Source organism: Punica granatum, chromosome 4 (genome assembly GCF_007655135.1).
Source record: "Punica granatum isolate Tunisia-2019 chromosome 4, ASM765513v2, whole genome shotgun sequence".
NCBI classification, from domain to species: domain Eukaryota; kingdom Viridiplantae; phylum Streptophyta; class Magnoliopsida; order Myrtales; family Lythraceae; genus Punica; species Punica granatum.
Window position 1 is genome coordinate 18,139,865 of NC_045130.1, and position 17,024 is coordinate 18,156,888.

Below are 17,024 nucleotides of genomic sequence, written 5' to 3' on the forward strand. Positions count from 1 at the left end.
CCACCAGTGCAATTTATCTTTTTTTTTAAGAACCTCGGCCATTTTATTTTTCTTTTTTGTATTATTTCCTTGTCACAAGATTTATCCTCATAATTTGCATTAGATTTGCTAGCAAATAAAAAATAGAGCGAGACCAAGGTACACATCCGGAAAAAATAGAATGAGAAAAGAAAGCAAAAACAAAGTGAGTTGGTTTAGCGTTGGGTGGCTCGGCGCCTATTTTTCACAAGTAGTGTTTCAAATTTGAGTCTCGTAAATGAAAAAATTTCATGATTTGGATAATTTTATTCCTTAATGGACCGATCAAATTCGAACTCATTGGGACTTTAAATACCATGGTCCATACTGGGAAAACCAAAGAACTAAATTAAAAAAAAAAAAGCAAAAAAAACGACTTAAGAGGCAGGTAATTAGAGGGGCATTTAATAATAATAAGGAATCCCTTGAGTAAAAGGAAGATCTAGAACTCAGATTTCTTGAAAAAATATTCAATGAGTATTACTCATCTAAAGTGAATGAGTAAGAACTGATCAAAATACTTATAAGTGAAAATATGTGAGTTCATTATAGAGTCAATTCCCCACTTTCAGCATTTTAATTCGGTGTTACACATCCAAATTGATGAATAATAATTTCCCAATATTTGCTCGGATTTCTTGCCACGTAAAGTAAACCATACATAAATGTTCTTTTAATAGATTTCTTGGAAAGACCATCCTATCTAAATCTCATTCACCATATATGTTAAATATATGACTTATATTTTGTATGCATATGTAGGACCCCAGATTCCCTGCCAAATTCTGCTATTGCAGGGGTTTCCATTGAACTCACTAACATCTTCCTATATAAATGCCCCGACCTTGCCCGCCTCTTCACCCACGACATTATATCTATTAAGAATTGAAGGACTAGCTCTTTTTCTTTAAGTTTTGTCCCTTCTTCTTATATATATATATATATATATATATATATTCTAAATTAAGTTTTGATTATTGGCTTGGGAATGAGAGAGGATTGGAGGAGCTCCGTTTAATTCAGAAATAGGGGTGGAGAGAGGGTGGCACAGCTGCTGAGTCATGGATACCTCTTAGGGCTGCATATATGTATATATATATATATTCCCCTTAAACATTCACTTGTATATATGTATATGGTATATACTACAGGAGAGATGGGAGCTACGAACAAGAAGGCAGCTCAAATGGGTTTGCATGACTCAGGAGACGTTTGCTTTCCCTTCCCCTTCCCTGCCCTGAATTGAAGGGAGCTCCCTCCCCTATCTACTTATAAATATGTATATATATATCCTTTACCCACACCTCACCTTGTCTTCTTATTCTCCTCTTCTTTTCATACGCAAATTTATATAAGTAACTATTGAAATTATATGAATTTCATTTTTGTAAGTATATTTTACTATCATCATCTTCCATTTAATATGTATCAAAATTATTTTTTTTAGCTCAGTATATGTATTATTTCAGTTTCTTTTTTTTTTTCAGTAAGGGAAGGGGCAAGAGCCCACACAAAAAATTAAAGCATACAAAAGTGAGATATGGAAGCTCCGATAATCTCGCCTAACATGAGATGGCCAAGGTCGTTAGGAACTGAATCAAGGTAATGTACTTTATATGAAAAAGAGGAAGCTCTTTGAGCAAGTCAATCCATACAGCTATACCTGAATTTCCCAGTTTCTCGCAATGAGCTCTCTGACTTCCCAGATTCCTATTTATTTTTAATAAAAGTTAATCTCTCATGTGCAATATATATGGATTTACACTAATACAATTGAATATTTTGAGTATTTGAAATTTGTGCTACTTACACGTTCTGACGGTTGGGAGAAACTTGGACAACACCCATGTGCAAACTTTTGGTTTTTCTCTATCTAACCTTCCTTGTTTTAAGGATAATTATGCTGAAGTAACATCCATTTTCCAATACTACTAGGATATAATTTACACATGCACGCACTAAATTAGGCGTTCACTCTTTTGGGCTCCGGCCCGTAATCCACCGAAAAAAAATAAGCGTTCACTTTCCTTGTCCTATTGGTGTTCATTTTCTTATTTCGATTTGTAATGGTCTAATTAGGTACTTTATTGTTAGGAGACCTTTGTTGGGGTTGCTAAACCCCAAGTGGAAGCCCGACTCATAGTTGGTTTGACCCCCCGGCCCAAGTGTGGAAGAGGAAGCCCACCTTGAGATAGTTAAGTCCCAAATTCGGAAGAGATGAAAACTCGGCTCGAAGTTAGTTGATGAGGGCGAATGTTTAAGTGTTCACGTGGCATGTTAAGGTAAACGGTGAGAAAGACCACATGATACCACATAAGAGCGAGTCACCACACGGTGCCATGTGAAAAATTAAAATGAAATCCACGGGTTTTTAGGAAATTGAGTACCACAATCAAGCTTTTGGTTTGGAGATGGATCCAGTAGCTTACAGGTTCAATGGGTTGGAGATGAGTCCAGTAACTTATACGCCAAATGGGTATTTTATATGATAGGAGTGGGTTCTATGAGTATTACTTAACTTAAATGAATAAGAATCAATTAAAATGCTTGTAAGTGGGAATCATTATAGGAGTGGGGCCAATTTCGTTTTTTCGTTGGGTGTTACACATCCAAATGGATGAGCATTACTCATGCCAATATTTGCGGAAGCTAACTAATCACTAGCCCAGCGGAAATAGCAGTTCATATCCCCATGTGAATGAATTATGTGCTACGAGCTCCAAACCTCGAGTTACGGAACACTTGTGATCTCCCCAAACTTAGCCATTGGCACATGATCTCCCCAAACTTAGCCATTGGCACATGCTCTTTGATCAACCATGATCGTCACTGCACAAATGGAGAATCGATAGGAAATCTCCTACGTCCAAGTCCAATTAAATTAAAGAGGGTGAAAGAAGTGAGTGGTGGTCCTAATCTGAAAAATCTAAAATCTGGATAAGAAGTGAGTTAATTGGCCCAACAAAGTGGGAATTTCCATCAATCAGTCAGTCGGTCAATGAATAAAGCCCCCAAGCCGACAACCTCAAACACCCAACGCCAACGCTCGAGAGAGAGAGAGAGAGAGAGAGAGAGAGAGAGAGGACTCGTTATTCATTCCCACTTGCAGAGTCTGAGTCTGAGTCCGAGTCTGTCACTCACTCTCCCTCCACTTCTTTCTTGCTGCTTAGCTCTTTGCTTCTCTCTCCCTCGCTTTTCCGCCGATCACCGCAAGCACATCCTTCCAGTTCCCACTCCGTCCTCCAGTCCTTTGCTCGGCTCGCTGCTCTGCTCTACGTCGATCCTTGGGATTTGATACCGGAGCAGGAGAAATGTCCAACTTCTCCGGTCAGATCAGGGCATCCTCGTCCCTAATGAGGCGCCTCAGGCACCGCCTCAGCGATGATCCGGCACGCCTCCTGCAGGTTCGGTGCTTCACTACCACCGAGGGCCATCGCCCCACGATTGTCCACAAGCGCAGTCTTGATATCCTCCACGACCCCTGGTTCAATAAGGTAAAAAAATCTCGAGGAGATCTTGCTTGAATACTTCTTCCTCGGATTTATGCCTCGATGAATTGAATGCTTGATACGTTCTCTAAGTCAGATGCTTGATACCGAGGGAGAGAGCTTTAGGAAAGGAATTGGTTATGTAGTCTACTGTTAATTTGGATGCTTGCGCTTTGGCCTACATCCTCTGGGATTATATTGTTTCATTCATGTTTTAATCTGCTTTATCTTATATAGAAATACATGCCTGAATGAATAGGAAGGTTAGGTGAAAAATGGAGGAGATATCGCGCTGGAGAATAGTCTGTCTGCCCTCTGGATAAAACTTATTTATGAGTTCTTCGAACGTAATTGAGTTACAAGTTTGTTATTGAAAGCAACGAATGAGAGAAAGGAATGAAAGCAGAAGGATGAGGACTTTTGACTTATTGTGCAATTAGATCACCCTCTCCTTCTTTGTCCCATTCATTTTTATCTTGATGCTGAGACTGAGTTACTGTATGGCTATCTTGGTATTTTTGTTTATAAGATGTGTTTTGGTCAGCAATTCAGCATACTTAGTTCTAGGTAGACATCTCTTGCATTTACAATCCGACAAGTGACCCTTTCTGCACTTGATAGGGAACAGCATTTTCTATGACTGAACGGGACCGTCTTGATCTTCGAGGGCTTCTTCCTCCCAATGTTATGTCCACCGAACAGCAGATTGGTCGCTTCAGTATGTTCCATAACTCACTTTATGCTACTGCGGAGTTGTTGCTGCGTCTAGAGTGTTCCCACTTTTACTTTTAGTCGCATATTGTGCAAATATATAATAGATAGTAGCTCCTGGTTTTTCCTCTTTGAGAGTAATATAGTTCCAACTGGGAAACAAGTAGTAAACAATAAGTTCTTGCAACGTATGAAGCAAACCATCTAATTCTTACGCACTAATGCTGAAAATACATTTTCCTTTATCTATTATATTTTTAGACATTCTAATAATGCTATTATTAGTTTCTGATGCTCTGATCTCTAATGACCAACAAATTGAGGTCATTTTAGTTTCTTTGCTGATTGGAGCATTACCTAATGCCTAGTTGCCTTTAATACTTTGTCGTGATGAAGGAAAATCTTCCATTTTGATGATCTAATGACGCATCTCATGCAAGGACTATTGGATCTTGTGTGATAGACCAATATATTTCTCGTAAAATTACAAATGCGGAAGTGGCATCAAATTCATGGTTTATCCAGGGAGACTATTTTGGCATGCTAATGGATATCTGCTATATTGCATGTCTTGTGAGAAATTTCCAATATTCTTTTGGGGTAAAATAAAGGGTGCAGAATTGCATTTGGTGGCTAAATTATTCCTTTAGCTTCATGGGAGTTGAACAATTTGGTGGAAAAACTGTTAAATGCTTAGAGGCCTTTTGCATACTTCCAATTATGGAAATAATTGTGGGGGTTTCCCCAGTATTCCTCACAACAAGTAACAATGAATTCAGTGCTGTATTGTAATTCTCTTGGCATCATTAACTAATGATGCTAAACTTACTTCAGTAATTAGTAATAGGGATCAAACGGTCAAAGAAGGTAATGGAAGTTAGACAATGTTGGTTTTGAGTGGTCCCTTGAGAAGATATAAAAGTTATTTTTGGAAAGCTTCTATGGGTATTTTGCTCTTTCTATCAAGATTGGATTTTGCTGCTAGGCCATGCAAGATTGCTTGATGGAGGAAGACCTTAATTAAGATTTATAAAACTATATGAGAACATCTAAAATTTATTAGGGACTGATGTTAGGCTCATAAGCTCATAAAAATGGGGAACAAGAGATTTGCACGGTACTTTTTCAAATTTTGGAAGACGTCAAGCTGTAGAGTAGATGGCTTTTGTTGTTAGATCAAAACAGTGAAAATGCTAGAGGAAGAAGATGCTTGATTGGTGAGTGGACGAGTTGATTATTTACTGATGCTTTTGAAGCTATTATGGCCTGCCTAGAACACACTTTTTGAAAGAAGTAGCTAGTGAAATGGTAGTCTATCTCTTTCTTGGTCTTGGGAGAGCGTAAGTGATACGTTTTGTTGTAAGGTCCAATAAACTTCTCTTGCAATGGGAAATGAGAACACACTAAACGGAGCTGCCTAATGAATTAAATTGATGAAAGACTTGCTTTATCATATATATGCTCCGAAAGGAAGATTTTAAAGTTGTGTTTTGATAATTCGGTCATTGTTGAGATTGACAATTTTACTATCATATACTGGCATCAGTTAAAATGAGGAGGGCATAGCTATAGCATCGCAGACATGCTGTGGTGAAATTAACTCTTTCTTTCTAATCGCTTCTGAGAAAAAAAAAACTGTGATTTAATTGTACTTAAGACATGTCTAGTACTGGCAATCTAAACTAATCTAATGTATTTTTTTTAACCAGTTGGAACAATTTCATATCTTATACATAAATTTTACATTTAAGTGTATTGACCTTTTGAACTTGAATATCAACAGTGGAGGATTTGAAGAGGCTCGAGCAGCAAGCAAGAGATGGGCCATCTGATCCTTATGCTGTGGCTAAGTGGCGGATCCTCAACCGATTGCATGATAGAAATGAAACTATGTATTACAAAGTAAGTTGGGTTCTGCTTTGTTACCTTGTATAACTTCCTGTAAAGCAGAATTGGTGTAACTATTTTGGTGTTGGTGTATAAGTGCTAATGTGGCTGAATAGAATTCTTTTGACCAACATAGGTGTTGCTTATGTACGTAACATGCAATTACATTGGGCTTGTGTTGAATGAATATTTAACCATTTGATTCAAACATCAGCCAAAGCTATATGCTATTAACATATTTTCTGTTTTAACAGTACTAAGTAATCACTCACATAGTTTGTAACTGTTGCCTCGAAGATTATTAGGTGCACTGATCTGCTTTTAATGTCTCGACCTCTTGCTAGGTCTCCCTTTTTGAACTCTAAATAAATGAGATAAAGGTCAATGCACTTAAACTATAAATGGCAATTTTAATTTAACCTGAGCAAAGGAGTATGAGACTTTGATCCTTTTTTGAGTTTGAGTTTGGTGATAGTGCCTCGTGTAATTGTTCTGCTGTTTACATAGTAGATTCTGTCATCTTCAAAATCATGATTTTCTATGTTGGACAGGTTTTGATTGCCAATATTAAAGAATATGCGCCGATAGTATATACACCGACCGTGGGTCTTGTGTGCCAGAATTATGGTGGCTTGTTTAGAAGGCCAAGGGGAATGTACTTCAGTGCTGAAGATCGCGGTGAAATGATGTCTATGGTGTACAACTGGCCATCGGAGCAGGTCCTGCATTCATGATTGTGATTACAATTATAAATTTCACATCTAATTCATATGACATTGCCTGCAAATTAGCTGTTTACAACATCTTTGTTGCTTTCCTGATGCTTTAGATTTTCTACCGAAGCAAACCCTACATTGATATGGAAATATAAGGATATTTAGGCCCTATATCTTGAGACGACAAGTATATTGTCAATGAGAAGAGGTTTTACCTCATTCTCTTATAAAATTGAGTTGACTCAGTTTGGCTTTTTGAAGGTCCTTTGTGCAGGTTGATATGATTGTTGTAACGGATGGAAGCAGAATACTAGGACTTGGAGATCTTGGAGTTCAGGGAATTGCTATTGCAATTGGGAAGCTAGATCTGTATGTTGCTGCTGCTGGAATTAATCCACAAAGGGTATTGGCTTTTGTTAAAGATTTATTATCTGTGGAACCACTCCACCAACAAAGCTTATGTGGTGTGTTTACATTAAGAGCAACAGGTTTATCAAAATGAAATCATTTGAACTCTGTGGGAATATCTAATAATGAGCAACTGTTGAAACAAAAATGTTATTTGATGGATCAGTGACAACAGTTTATATTGTTTCCACAAGAGCTTTTCTAATGGATTTGATTGACAGAGCTAATCCAGCAAAGAGGGCAGGGGATGCTAACGCTATCCCTTCCATAGCTTCTTGCTTCTATAGTAACTTTAAGGCCCATCCTAACATATCTGGGAACTGTCAAACTGAAATGAGTGGTGAAAACGTAGGTAGTATGTAAATTGTCCATCCTAATCATTACATTTGAAAGCATTTCTTTTTCTTTTTAGTCCTTTCACACTAATGCTTGCTTGCTTCTATTATGATAACATCATTGCAAGTATAATCCATAGGAACTGCCCATAAATCAAGTACCACTTATGCTAATCCTATGACATGTAAGAGAATTTTAAGGGATTGTTAGTTCCATAACAACTCCAATATCTATCCCTGTTGACATGATAAATTATATTATTTGACATGCTATATAGTGGGCATATTCTAAATTATCCTGTCTAAGATTTTGGACCGATCTACCTCTTGTCTGTTGCAACATGTCTGCAGGTGCTCCCTGTGATGATTGATGTAGGAACTAACAATGAAAAGCTTCTAAAGGATCCCTTGTGTAAGTTCTTCTATATTTAATATGAGAAAGTCCTAGGTAAAGCATGGTGCCGAAAACTAATTGAGGTTACATGAAATTTTGAAACTTAATTTTATTTGTTGCAATAACTTAATAAAACAATGCAAATAAGAATTGCAAATATCAAGGGATGCTGCTTCATATGAACGAACCAGTATGTTGGGTAAAATTGAAAGGAATTGAATGGTGCAGGTAGTGCCAAACATGGTGCAGGTATTCATGCTTAACAAACATGCACCCTAATCATATTAATTCGTGCAGGGATTAAATAAAGGGCCCACTAAATATTTTGTAGGACTTTTTAACATTGACTACATTTTAAATAACTTTTGGCAATATTCTAGTTGCTGAATACAGGGGCACATAGGTGGGGAATCCATGCCCTATGCTTGTCACTTGCATTAGAAGTATCTGCATTATGGGTTCTATTCCTAGATTCACTGTATTGTTTTGCATCTAGAACTGATTTATATTCTACATCTCAAGCGTGGGGAAGTTAGTGTCATCTCACACGAGCAAACTATCTTATTATTATTTTGAGATTTCACTAGCATTCTGTTCTTCCTTTGTTGATGTGGAAAGCTCTACATCTGATTATTTAGCTCAGTGATGTTAATGCATCATGGTGTGTTAGATCCTGCTTTTGCATTATCATGGAGGGGAGCACATAAATGTTTTCAAATGAATATACTGGAGTGATGAATTTCTTAGAAGCTTATACTAGTATGAAGGTCCTCGAAAAATCAATCTCAAGCATTGCTTAACACTATCTTCACGTGCCAACCATGCTTGATACGTGCAATAACGATTTGGAATATCAGTATGGGGTAGAAAGATCCTACACTAGAACCTGCCTTCTACTAGTATCTCAAAATAATCAATTTATTGGAGCTTTGCATCAATTAGTGATTCTCTTGCTCTTGCCTTTAGATTTGGGATTGCAACAACATCGCCTTGATGGCGATGATTATCTTGCCGTCATCGATGAATTCATGGAGGCTGTGTTTACTCGTTGGCCCAATGTGATTGTGCAGGTAGCATACTTGTTATGCTTATCTTTGTAGCTCCCTTATTAATTTTTTGATGCACTAAGACCCTTAATTTCTGCAGTTTGAAGACTTTCAAAGCAAGTGGGCTTTCAAGTTATTGCAACGATATAGAGACACCTACAGGATGTTTAATGATGATGTCCAGGTAAGAAGGACACTTATCCTGCTTCTTAGATAAGGTTTAGAACCAAAAAGAAAAAGAATGAAAAAGGACGATCAGAAAGAGGGAAGAGTAGAATCTGCTTTATACATCTCCTTTTTCATTTATGCATCATGCCATATTATATGCATGGCAATTTGAGTGGCCTGGGGGTGAAAAGAAACAAATAATACCTTTAAGCCAGAGCTTAGAGATGGGTTCTTCTTTGTCCTTCACACTGTGCTTAGTTTAGTTTAGATGGAAAGGTGGGTTATATGGCACTGCATTTTGCTGAAGTTTCCTCTTTTGGTGTATGAATCCATAAAGCTGTCTCCCACCCCCATTGTTCCTCCCTCTGTCCATACCTCCACTATCATAATGTCCTGTCAGGACAGATGTTTCCAAGTTGATTTTGAATAAAGGGAAGGATCAAAACAGTCTCTCTTCTCTAGACTGAAATCTAGTGATTGTGCATTTCTCTATCAATACCTCTCATCACCAGTACCTCCAAAAGAGAATTTAAATTGTACTGTAATTGAGAAGTGATCAATTGGAATCGGTACTATGGTCTTTTTTATGACCAGGGTACTGTGTAAGATGTGAAAACATGTGAGAGGACCAAATCTTAGTATGCTTGTAAATATGAGTTCGTTGCTACGCCTCTGTGGAGAGAGTGTGAGTTATTCTTCAGGTCTTCATTATCCTATCATTTGGATACCTATTTCTGCTTATTGCCTTGGCTGTTTCCAACAATTTGAACAGGGAACGGCTGGAGTCGCAATTGCTGGCCTCTTAGGAGCTGTAAGAGCTCAAGGAAGGCCGATGATTGACTTTCCAAAAATGAAGATTGTTGTTGCTGGTGCTGGAAGGTAGCAACTTATTCTTATGGACTTGATTGAGATATAATTATCTTTTTTATATATTTATGATAGAGAGGGAAAAAGTTAATATGCAATATTTTACTTAATAGTGTCAGTCTGTCATTCTTTTCTTTTGTGGTAAGATTTCCAGTGCGATCAGTTTCCAACTTTCTGCAGTACCTTTGTATGAATGGATTGTGGAACAAATACGATGCCTGATAAATTAAAGGAAATTTAATTAAGTAGTGGAATATTAAAATAAAGTTTTTTTTATCCCCGGAATTTATATATACATATATATATATATACACACACATATATATAGGTTCCACGCAGTGCTGAAAACCCTTCCCAGAAGATGAAAGATGAAAATGACAGCAATCAGAATAAGAATAATTTGATGTACTCATTCACACTTCTTGTTTATGTGAGTTGAGTTGGCTGTTGAAGCATCAAGTATTTTCGTAAAGAGCTGTCCAAGTTTTTAGTGGAAATGTATGGGTGAAATTCTTGTCATCTATAGCTGTCTTTTCTGTTCTGTTCAGAGGGGCTTTAAATTCTGGACTTTATATGGCGAAACAATATCATTTATCCAATCTTTTGCACTTTCTACATTTGTTTGCTAGATTAAACCGGTGATCATAGATCCCTCAACAAATGTTGTGCCCCAACTTGCTAATCTCTGCTAACTCTTTGCTTTTCCATTTATTACTTAATCATGTTAGATTCGTTTTCTCATATAATTGATATTGTATTTGTAACTGTGTCCTTCAGCGGAGGAAGAAAAGGACAAATAGTATTTCTGTGTCTTTAACCATCACAACTGATTTGTCTAAATGAAAACTTTTTCTAGATGATTTGGTGGGATGTTATCACCCTGAATCTTTCAAAAGATGTAACCTAAAACAAAGCAATTGAGCTTAAACTTTTGGGAAAGGCATAACCATGATATGCGTTGTGCCACTTTAATGCAAATGCTATCATTGGGCTTGGTTCCTAAATCCATAAACTGTTTCAGTGCTGGAATAGGTGTTCTGAATGCTGCAAGGAAGACAATGGCCCGAATGTTGGGAGATACGGAGACAGCTTTTGATAGTGCGCGGAGTCAATTTTGGGTGGTTGATGCAAAGGTTAGTTGTTGCAAATTGACTTTTCAGATACGAGGGAGCAAATAGTAGAACTGTAATTCGAGTGTGGTGAACATGCAATGGAAGTTCTGTGGACCATCTTGATATACAGAATTAATAACCTAAGGTGCCTACCTTCAGCTGGATATAGGGTCTTTATCAGGGTTTTAGCTGGACAAAAAGGTTAATTTTGTAAAATAAGATCATTTGAAATGCTTCAGGGAAATGAAAACTGAGGGTAACTTTTGTTGAAGAAAAAACTTTTTACTTTCTGATAAAAGATTGGGAAACTTCCTTGTGAGGGATGGGCATATCAATTTCATGTAAACGTAATAAGTGCATCCTCTGTCTCTCTCTCTCCCCCCCACCCCCCCAAACTGGGCTCTTTTTCCCCCCCTTTTGCTGCCAATATATCCTGGAAGAAATTCAGGAATAATATGTTTGGGTTTTGTAAAACCCCATCTATTGCTTAATTTGGGACTATCAGGTAACAACTTTTCAGTACTTCAAATTTGAGGATCTCCACCTGCCAGTGGAAAGGAGATTTCAAAATTCCGTGACCTAGCATGCTGACTTCTATATCTTCCAGTGTTTCATGAATAAATTGAGCATCCGCATCCTCATGACATCATATATTGTTGGATCAATCCTTGTGGTCTGATGAAATCATTCACTATTGGCTCTTTTGGTGTACAATTAGGGTCTGATCACAGAGGAACGTCAAAACATTGATCCAGAAGCTCAGCCATTTGCATGGAAAGTTAAAGAAGTTAAACGTCAAGGATTGAGGGAGGGTGCAAGTCTAGTGGAAGTGGTTCGTCTATTCTCACAGTTGATAATTTAAGTTTTATGATTTTTTATATCCATCAGAAATTTATTTTCTTGGGGTCCATCAAAGTGTTAGTTCCTAAGTTTTGTTATAATCCATGGTTGTAAAAGTTATCTTTTGAACTGCTGCAGATTTCCCTGAAAAGGAAGTTCAGTGGATTAACAAATGACTCTTTAACTAATGCACTTTTAGCATGCTAACTATCTCAGATATATTCTCTAGAGTGCTTTATTTATTTCATGTTCGCCAATCTGTAAAAATCGGTCCTAAATATTCAAAAGGATATTGGTCTATTTCTTTCCTACAAGGCTAGCATATGGTTGGTGGTTCCTCTTTCCATCGGAATGTGTTCTCACTTATGTGTATTTGGTGCATATTATTCTTCTGAAGTCACTAGAATATAAATCGATTACTTCTTTGTTTTTGTTTGCGCTCTTAGAGCAGGCTTCATAAGAAGTTTCCTGGCATTCATTTTGTTCTTATAATCACTTTTGCAGCTTATATTATTGAATTCTCACAAAATTCCATACATACATACATGCATTTGTATATGCTCATAAAATTCTGGATCTTTGTTTATATTAGGTGCGTCAAGTGAAGCCTGATGTGCTTCTTGGATTATCTGCAGTTGGGGGATTGTTTTCAAAAGAGGTATCGATGCCTGTGTACATCAGAATATTATGTCCGTAATGCTCTTTCTTTCATAAAATTGCACTACTTTCAGAGGGACATAGTGGCTACTTTAGTTACAAAGTTCTCTTGACATAATGATTAGCCTGTCTGTCTTAAGAGATTTATTCTAAATATGTTCCATATCCTCATCCTTGGTTTCAGTGCACTCTGTTGATTGTAGATAAATTCGGTGGAAAAAATAAGAACGATGTTCCATTGTTTCAGCACTTGGAGCTAGACCAAGCAATTCCTGATAGTGCATGGCTGCATGCTCACAATATAATGTAGGCATATATAAAGTATGAGGTCTTCATATGTATGCCAATTACTCATTGTTGAATTAGTCAAAATGGAGACCCAATTGCAATATCAAGATGATGCTCGCTGTTAATTTAGTCTTCCCCTGTTGCAATTCCTGTAGCGAGATAACCTGATATTGCTTTGTGGTAGATCCATTCAGATGGTCCACTTTCATGTCGTTAATATGGTTTGAAGGAGGCGAAAATAACTCTGCAAGGGTGTCTTGTCAATTAACAGACACTGATGATATTGATTGTTGTACTGGATTATAGATAGCTTACTTCACCATCAAATTCTTTGAACAGAAACAGAATTGCGTAGCTCCTTGAATATTACTGAATACTTTGACAACTCTACTTACTTTTAGGTATTAGAGGCAATGAAAAGTTCAACTTCAACTAGACCAGCTATCTTCGCAATGTCAAACCCCACCAAAAATGGTACATTGGCTTTTCTCATTTTCTATTTCTAAACATTCTTGCTTATATTTTAGAGGGTAAACTACTTGTAACTTATTTCCGTTCTGGATGTCACTTTCTCTTGGACAGCTGAATGTACTCCTGAAGAAGCATTTTCCATTGTTGGTGAAAATGCTATCTTTGCAAGTGGAAGCCCGTTTCAAGATGTAGATCTTGGTAAGTAAGAATTGAAAGACATCAAATCCTGTTCTTTTTCATGACAAAAACTTTTGACTTTCTTTCTATTCTGGTGGTCCTTTAATTTCACTTACTCTCTGTTAGAAGTAAGTATTTCGCTGATCTTGTTTGCTCTATCTGACTGTGAGTACATGCTTAATTGTTTTTACTTAGGTTGTAATTTTTTCCTTCCTTGGTCTGGGTTAAGTTTCGTTTAAACTTAATAGAATAAGTGCTTAATAGTTGGTTTTCAACAATCTTACAAAGAATATTGGAATTCAGGAGACGAAAGGAGATCTAAAAAGTCAATCAAGTGAAAAACTAGTTCATGATTGAGTTGAAATTGACTTTACTAAATAATTGGTTATTGGCTTAATTAATATTTAAACTGTCATTATTCACCTCCTATCCTTTCTCTTCAATCATTTCCCCCATAAATTCTCATGTCAACAAACCATTGACAATGGTCGGGACCTTAGCTTTTCATGTTAGATTATCATAAGGACAAGCAGTTTGATTGAGACAATATGCCTTTTACATTTTTTTTAATTTAAGAAAAAGGCTGACGTGTATATTGGTGCTCACTCAAGGTAGCTTATGTGAAGTAAAGTAATATTCACATGCACTTCCTCTAATGCATATTGACTAGCAATTGACATGTCTTATTGAACTTGCAATTGTCTCACCATAGTATATTATTAGGAGAAAAAGGCTGAAGTTGATTACATGATATTGAATCTACTTGAGTAGCATTATTTGTAATCGTTTAAATTTATTACTCGAGCAGTTGATCAAGCATATGATTACTTGGTGCCAAATGATGGTGCTTATGCTATGAAGACCTGGCATGATTATTTTATGTAATTGCAATAATCTCGTAAATATTTTGATTGAATCTTCATGAAAACTAGTGTTTTCGTTGAACAGGAAACGGTCATATTGGGCACTGCAACCAGGGAAACAACATGTATCTTTTCCCAGGGTTAGTTTTTCTCCAGTTGTGTTTCAGGAGAAAACAATTCAATTCCATTTACTCAATGTGCCATTGTTGATTGTTCAAATTTCCTTTCATTACAGGATTGGACTAGGTACTCTTTTATCAGGCTCTAGGATCATATCTGATGGCATGCTTCAGGCAGCTGCTGAATGGTATATTTCATTTATATATTTATTTAAGTTGTAAATTCATTGTTCAATTCAGAACTTTTACATTTTTTAGACCTTTCTTAAACAAACACGGCAAAGACGTAGGTGGTTCTGCTGAAATGGGAAAGTAAGTGCAGAAAGCTGATAGGGTTCAATCTTGGTTTTCTAGCATACTCCTTCGAATAAGTTAGACTTGTCTCTACAAGGAATGCCTTTCGACTGACTTGACCTATGGCAATTGCAGCTTAGCTGCTTACATGACTGAAGAGGAGGTTGTCAAAGGAGTAATATTTCCTTCAATTTCTAGGTAACATCCCTGACCTTGATCCCCGAGTTCTATCGTTAGTGGGCATTTTAAAATCTTAAGACATTTTGCGTATTTAATTCCTTTTGTAGCATTCGAGACATAACAAAGCAAGTAGCTGCAGCTGTTGTGAGGGAAGCAATAGAAGAGGACCTAGCTGAAGGATACCGTGAAATGGATGCTCGTGAACTTGGAAGGCTTAGCCAGGCATACTCTCTTAACCTTTTCTGTTGAAGTTATTATGGATTACAAAATTTCTAAGTCCGTGATTTTAATATTTTCTCGATTCCATCTCGCATCCTCACCACTCGTGGCCTAGCTCTTGACATGACGAATTTTCTGTGCAAAGTTCATGCTGATATCTCTGTCGATCATACTTGTCTAGAGGGACGAGTTTCTCCTTTTGAGTGTCATCTGACGTTCTTGTTTCTTCTCCCAAACTTGGATATATTTTCATTAGGACCCAAGCCTAACAGAGACAAAAAATCTTACTTGCAGGAGGAAATTGCAGAGTATGTGGATAACAACATGTGGAGTCCAGAATACCCGACATTGGTTTACAAGAACGATTGATTAGTTGCTTCCCAAATGTTGTAGCCAGACTCAAGGAAACAAGTCAGGACCGGAAGAAGTAAAGTATACAGGAAAACGATGAGTGACTTTCATTAGCTGTCTTTCTTTCACAGCCAATAACACCATACTGTCGTTATGTGCATTGGCATATGTATCGAATTCGATTCATATCTTGAGTGAGCATGTAATCCCTGTTCCCTGAATTTGTTGTGCTGCTCTGTCGTTTGGACTGTATACCACTGTGCTGTGTTAACACTATGTAATCTCAAAATATTTGAATGAAATAAAATTTGTCACGGGCCCTCAAATTGGGAATGATCAGCTTACTAATTGGAAACGCAGGGCGGATCCACTCAATTCAGTACAAACACGATACGTCTTCTTACCTTACGTTTTTCTCAGGGGACTAGTGCCAACAGGTAGTATTACAGCCCTAATTGTGATTTGGACTTTGACCTTCCATTTGATAAACGGAGGAAAAGGAAAGAAAAGAGAGGAAAAGTTATATGGGAGTTTTTGAAAAGGGAAAAAGACACTTTTGGTTGTCACTTTGGTCCTAAACTTTCTTTTTTGGCCGTTCTTATCCTCAAATTTTTGCCACTTTTGTTCTCCCGACATTTTATCCGTTGCTAGATGCTGATGTGGATTTGAAAGCGATACATTTTTCTTAGAGAACTAGTGCAAACACGATATGTTTTCTTCTCCCGTGTTTTTCTCAAAGGACTAGTGCCAATAGAGAGTATTTTCGTTTTCATGGTAATTTGAACTTTAACTTTCTCTTTGGATCGTGGGAAACAAATAGAAAGGAAAAGGAGGGAAAGGAAAGTCGTATGGGAGATTTTGAAAATTCTATTCGACCTACTCTCCCTTTTCCTTTTCCCTCTATTTTCCTCATATCAAACGAGCTCTAACGATAGATTTGATTTGCAAGAATAGGAGGGAAGAGGGGAGGAGTGCACTTTCCTTTATTTGGACATGCTAATTTTAAGAAAAGTGATGGAGATGGAACGAAACATAATCATTTTATTTCTCTTTCCTTGTTAAGTTTTTAATTCCCAAAATTGAGAGAATTTGGAACATTATATAAATTTGAAAATTTGAAAAGACTATTTTACCCTCGTTTAATTTAAAAGACTAAATTATAAAGAAATGACGTATTAATCAATTGATCTAGGTAAATTTTCGTTCACCTTCCTTTCCCTCCTTTATCAATCTATATCCAAACAATGAAAACTTAATCCTTCCATTTACCTCCCCTTTCCTCCCTTCCCCTCTCTTTCCCTTGTAAAGTGATATCCAAACAAAGTGTAAGTACGAAGTAGTATTGTTGTTGAACTACCATCGGGTCAATTCTATTAAGTTAAACTTATTTGTACTTTTTTATGACCCAGCATAAA

The 17,024-nt window shown here is 37.0% G+C and overlaps 1 protein-coding gene across 1 annotated transcript; it reads left to right on the forward strand.

The window, feature by feature from the left end:
* The first annotated feature begins 3,050 nt into the window (after positions 1–3,050).
* LOC116204064 (NAD-dependent malic enzyme 62 kDa isoform, mitochondrial) lies at positions 3,051–15,943 on the forward strand. The gene is made up of 19 exons (XM_031536121.1): positions 3,051–3,512; positions 4,128–4,224; positions 6,001–6,119; positions 6,656–6,823; positions 7,095–7,223; positions 7,915–7,975; positions 8,924–9,027; positions 9,104–9,187; positions 9,944–10,050; positions 11,060–11,171; positions 11,869–11,982; positions 12,583–12,648; positions 13,337–13,409; positions 13,518–13,604; positions 14,532–14,586; positions 14,682–14,753; positions 14,995–15,057; positions 15,147–15,261; positions 15,553–15,943. The coding sequence occupies exons 1-19, from the start codon at positions 3,330–3,332 to the stop codon at positions 15,625–15,627; spliced, it is 1,884 nt and encodes a 627-aa protein (XP_031391981.1). The 5' UTR covers positions 3,051–3,329; the 3' UTR covers positions 15,628–15,943.
* The last annotated feature ends 1,081 nt before the right edge of the window (positions 15,944–17,024 follow it).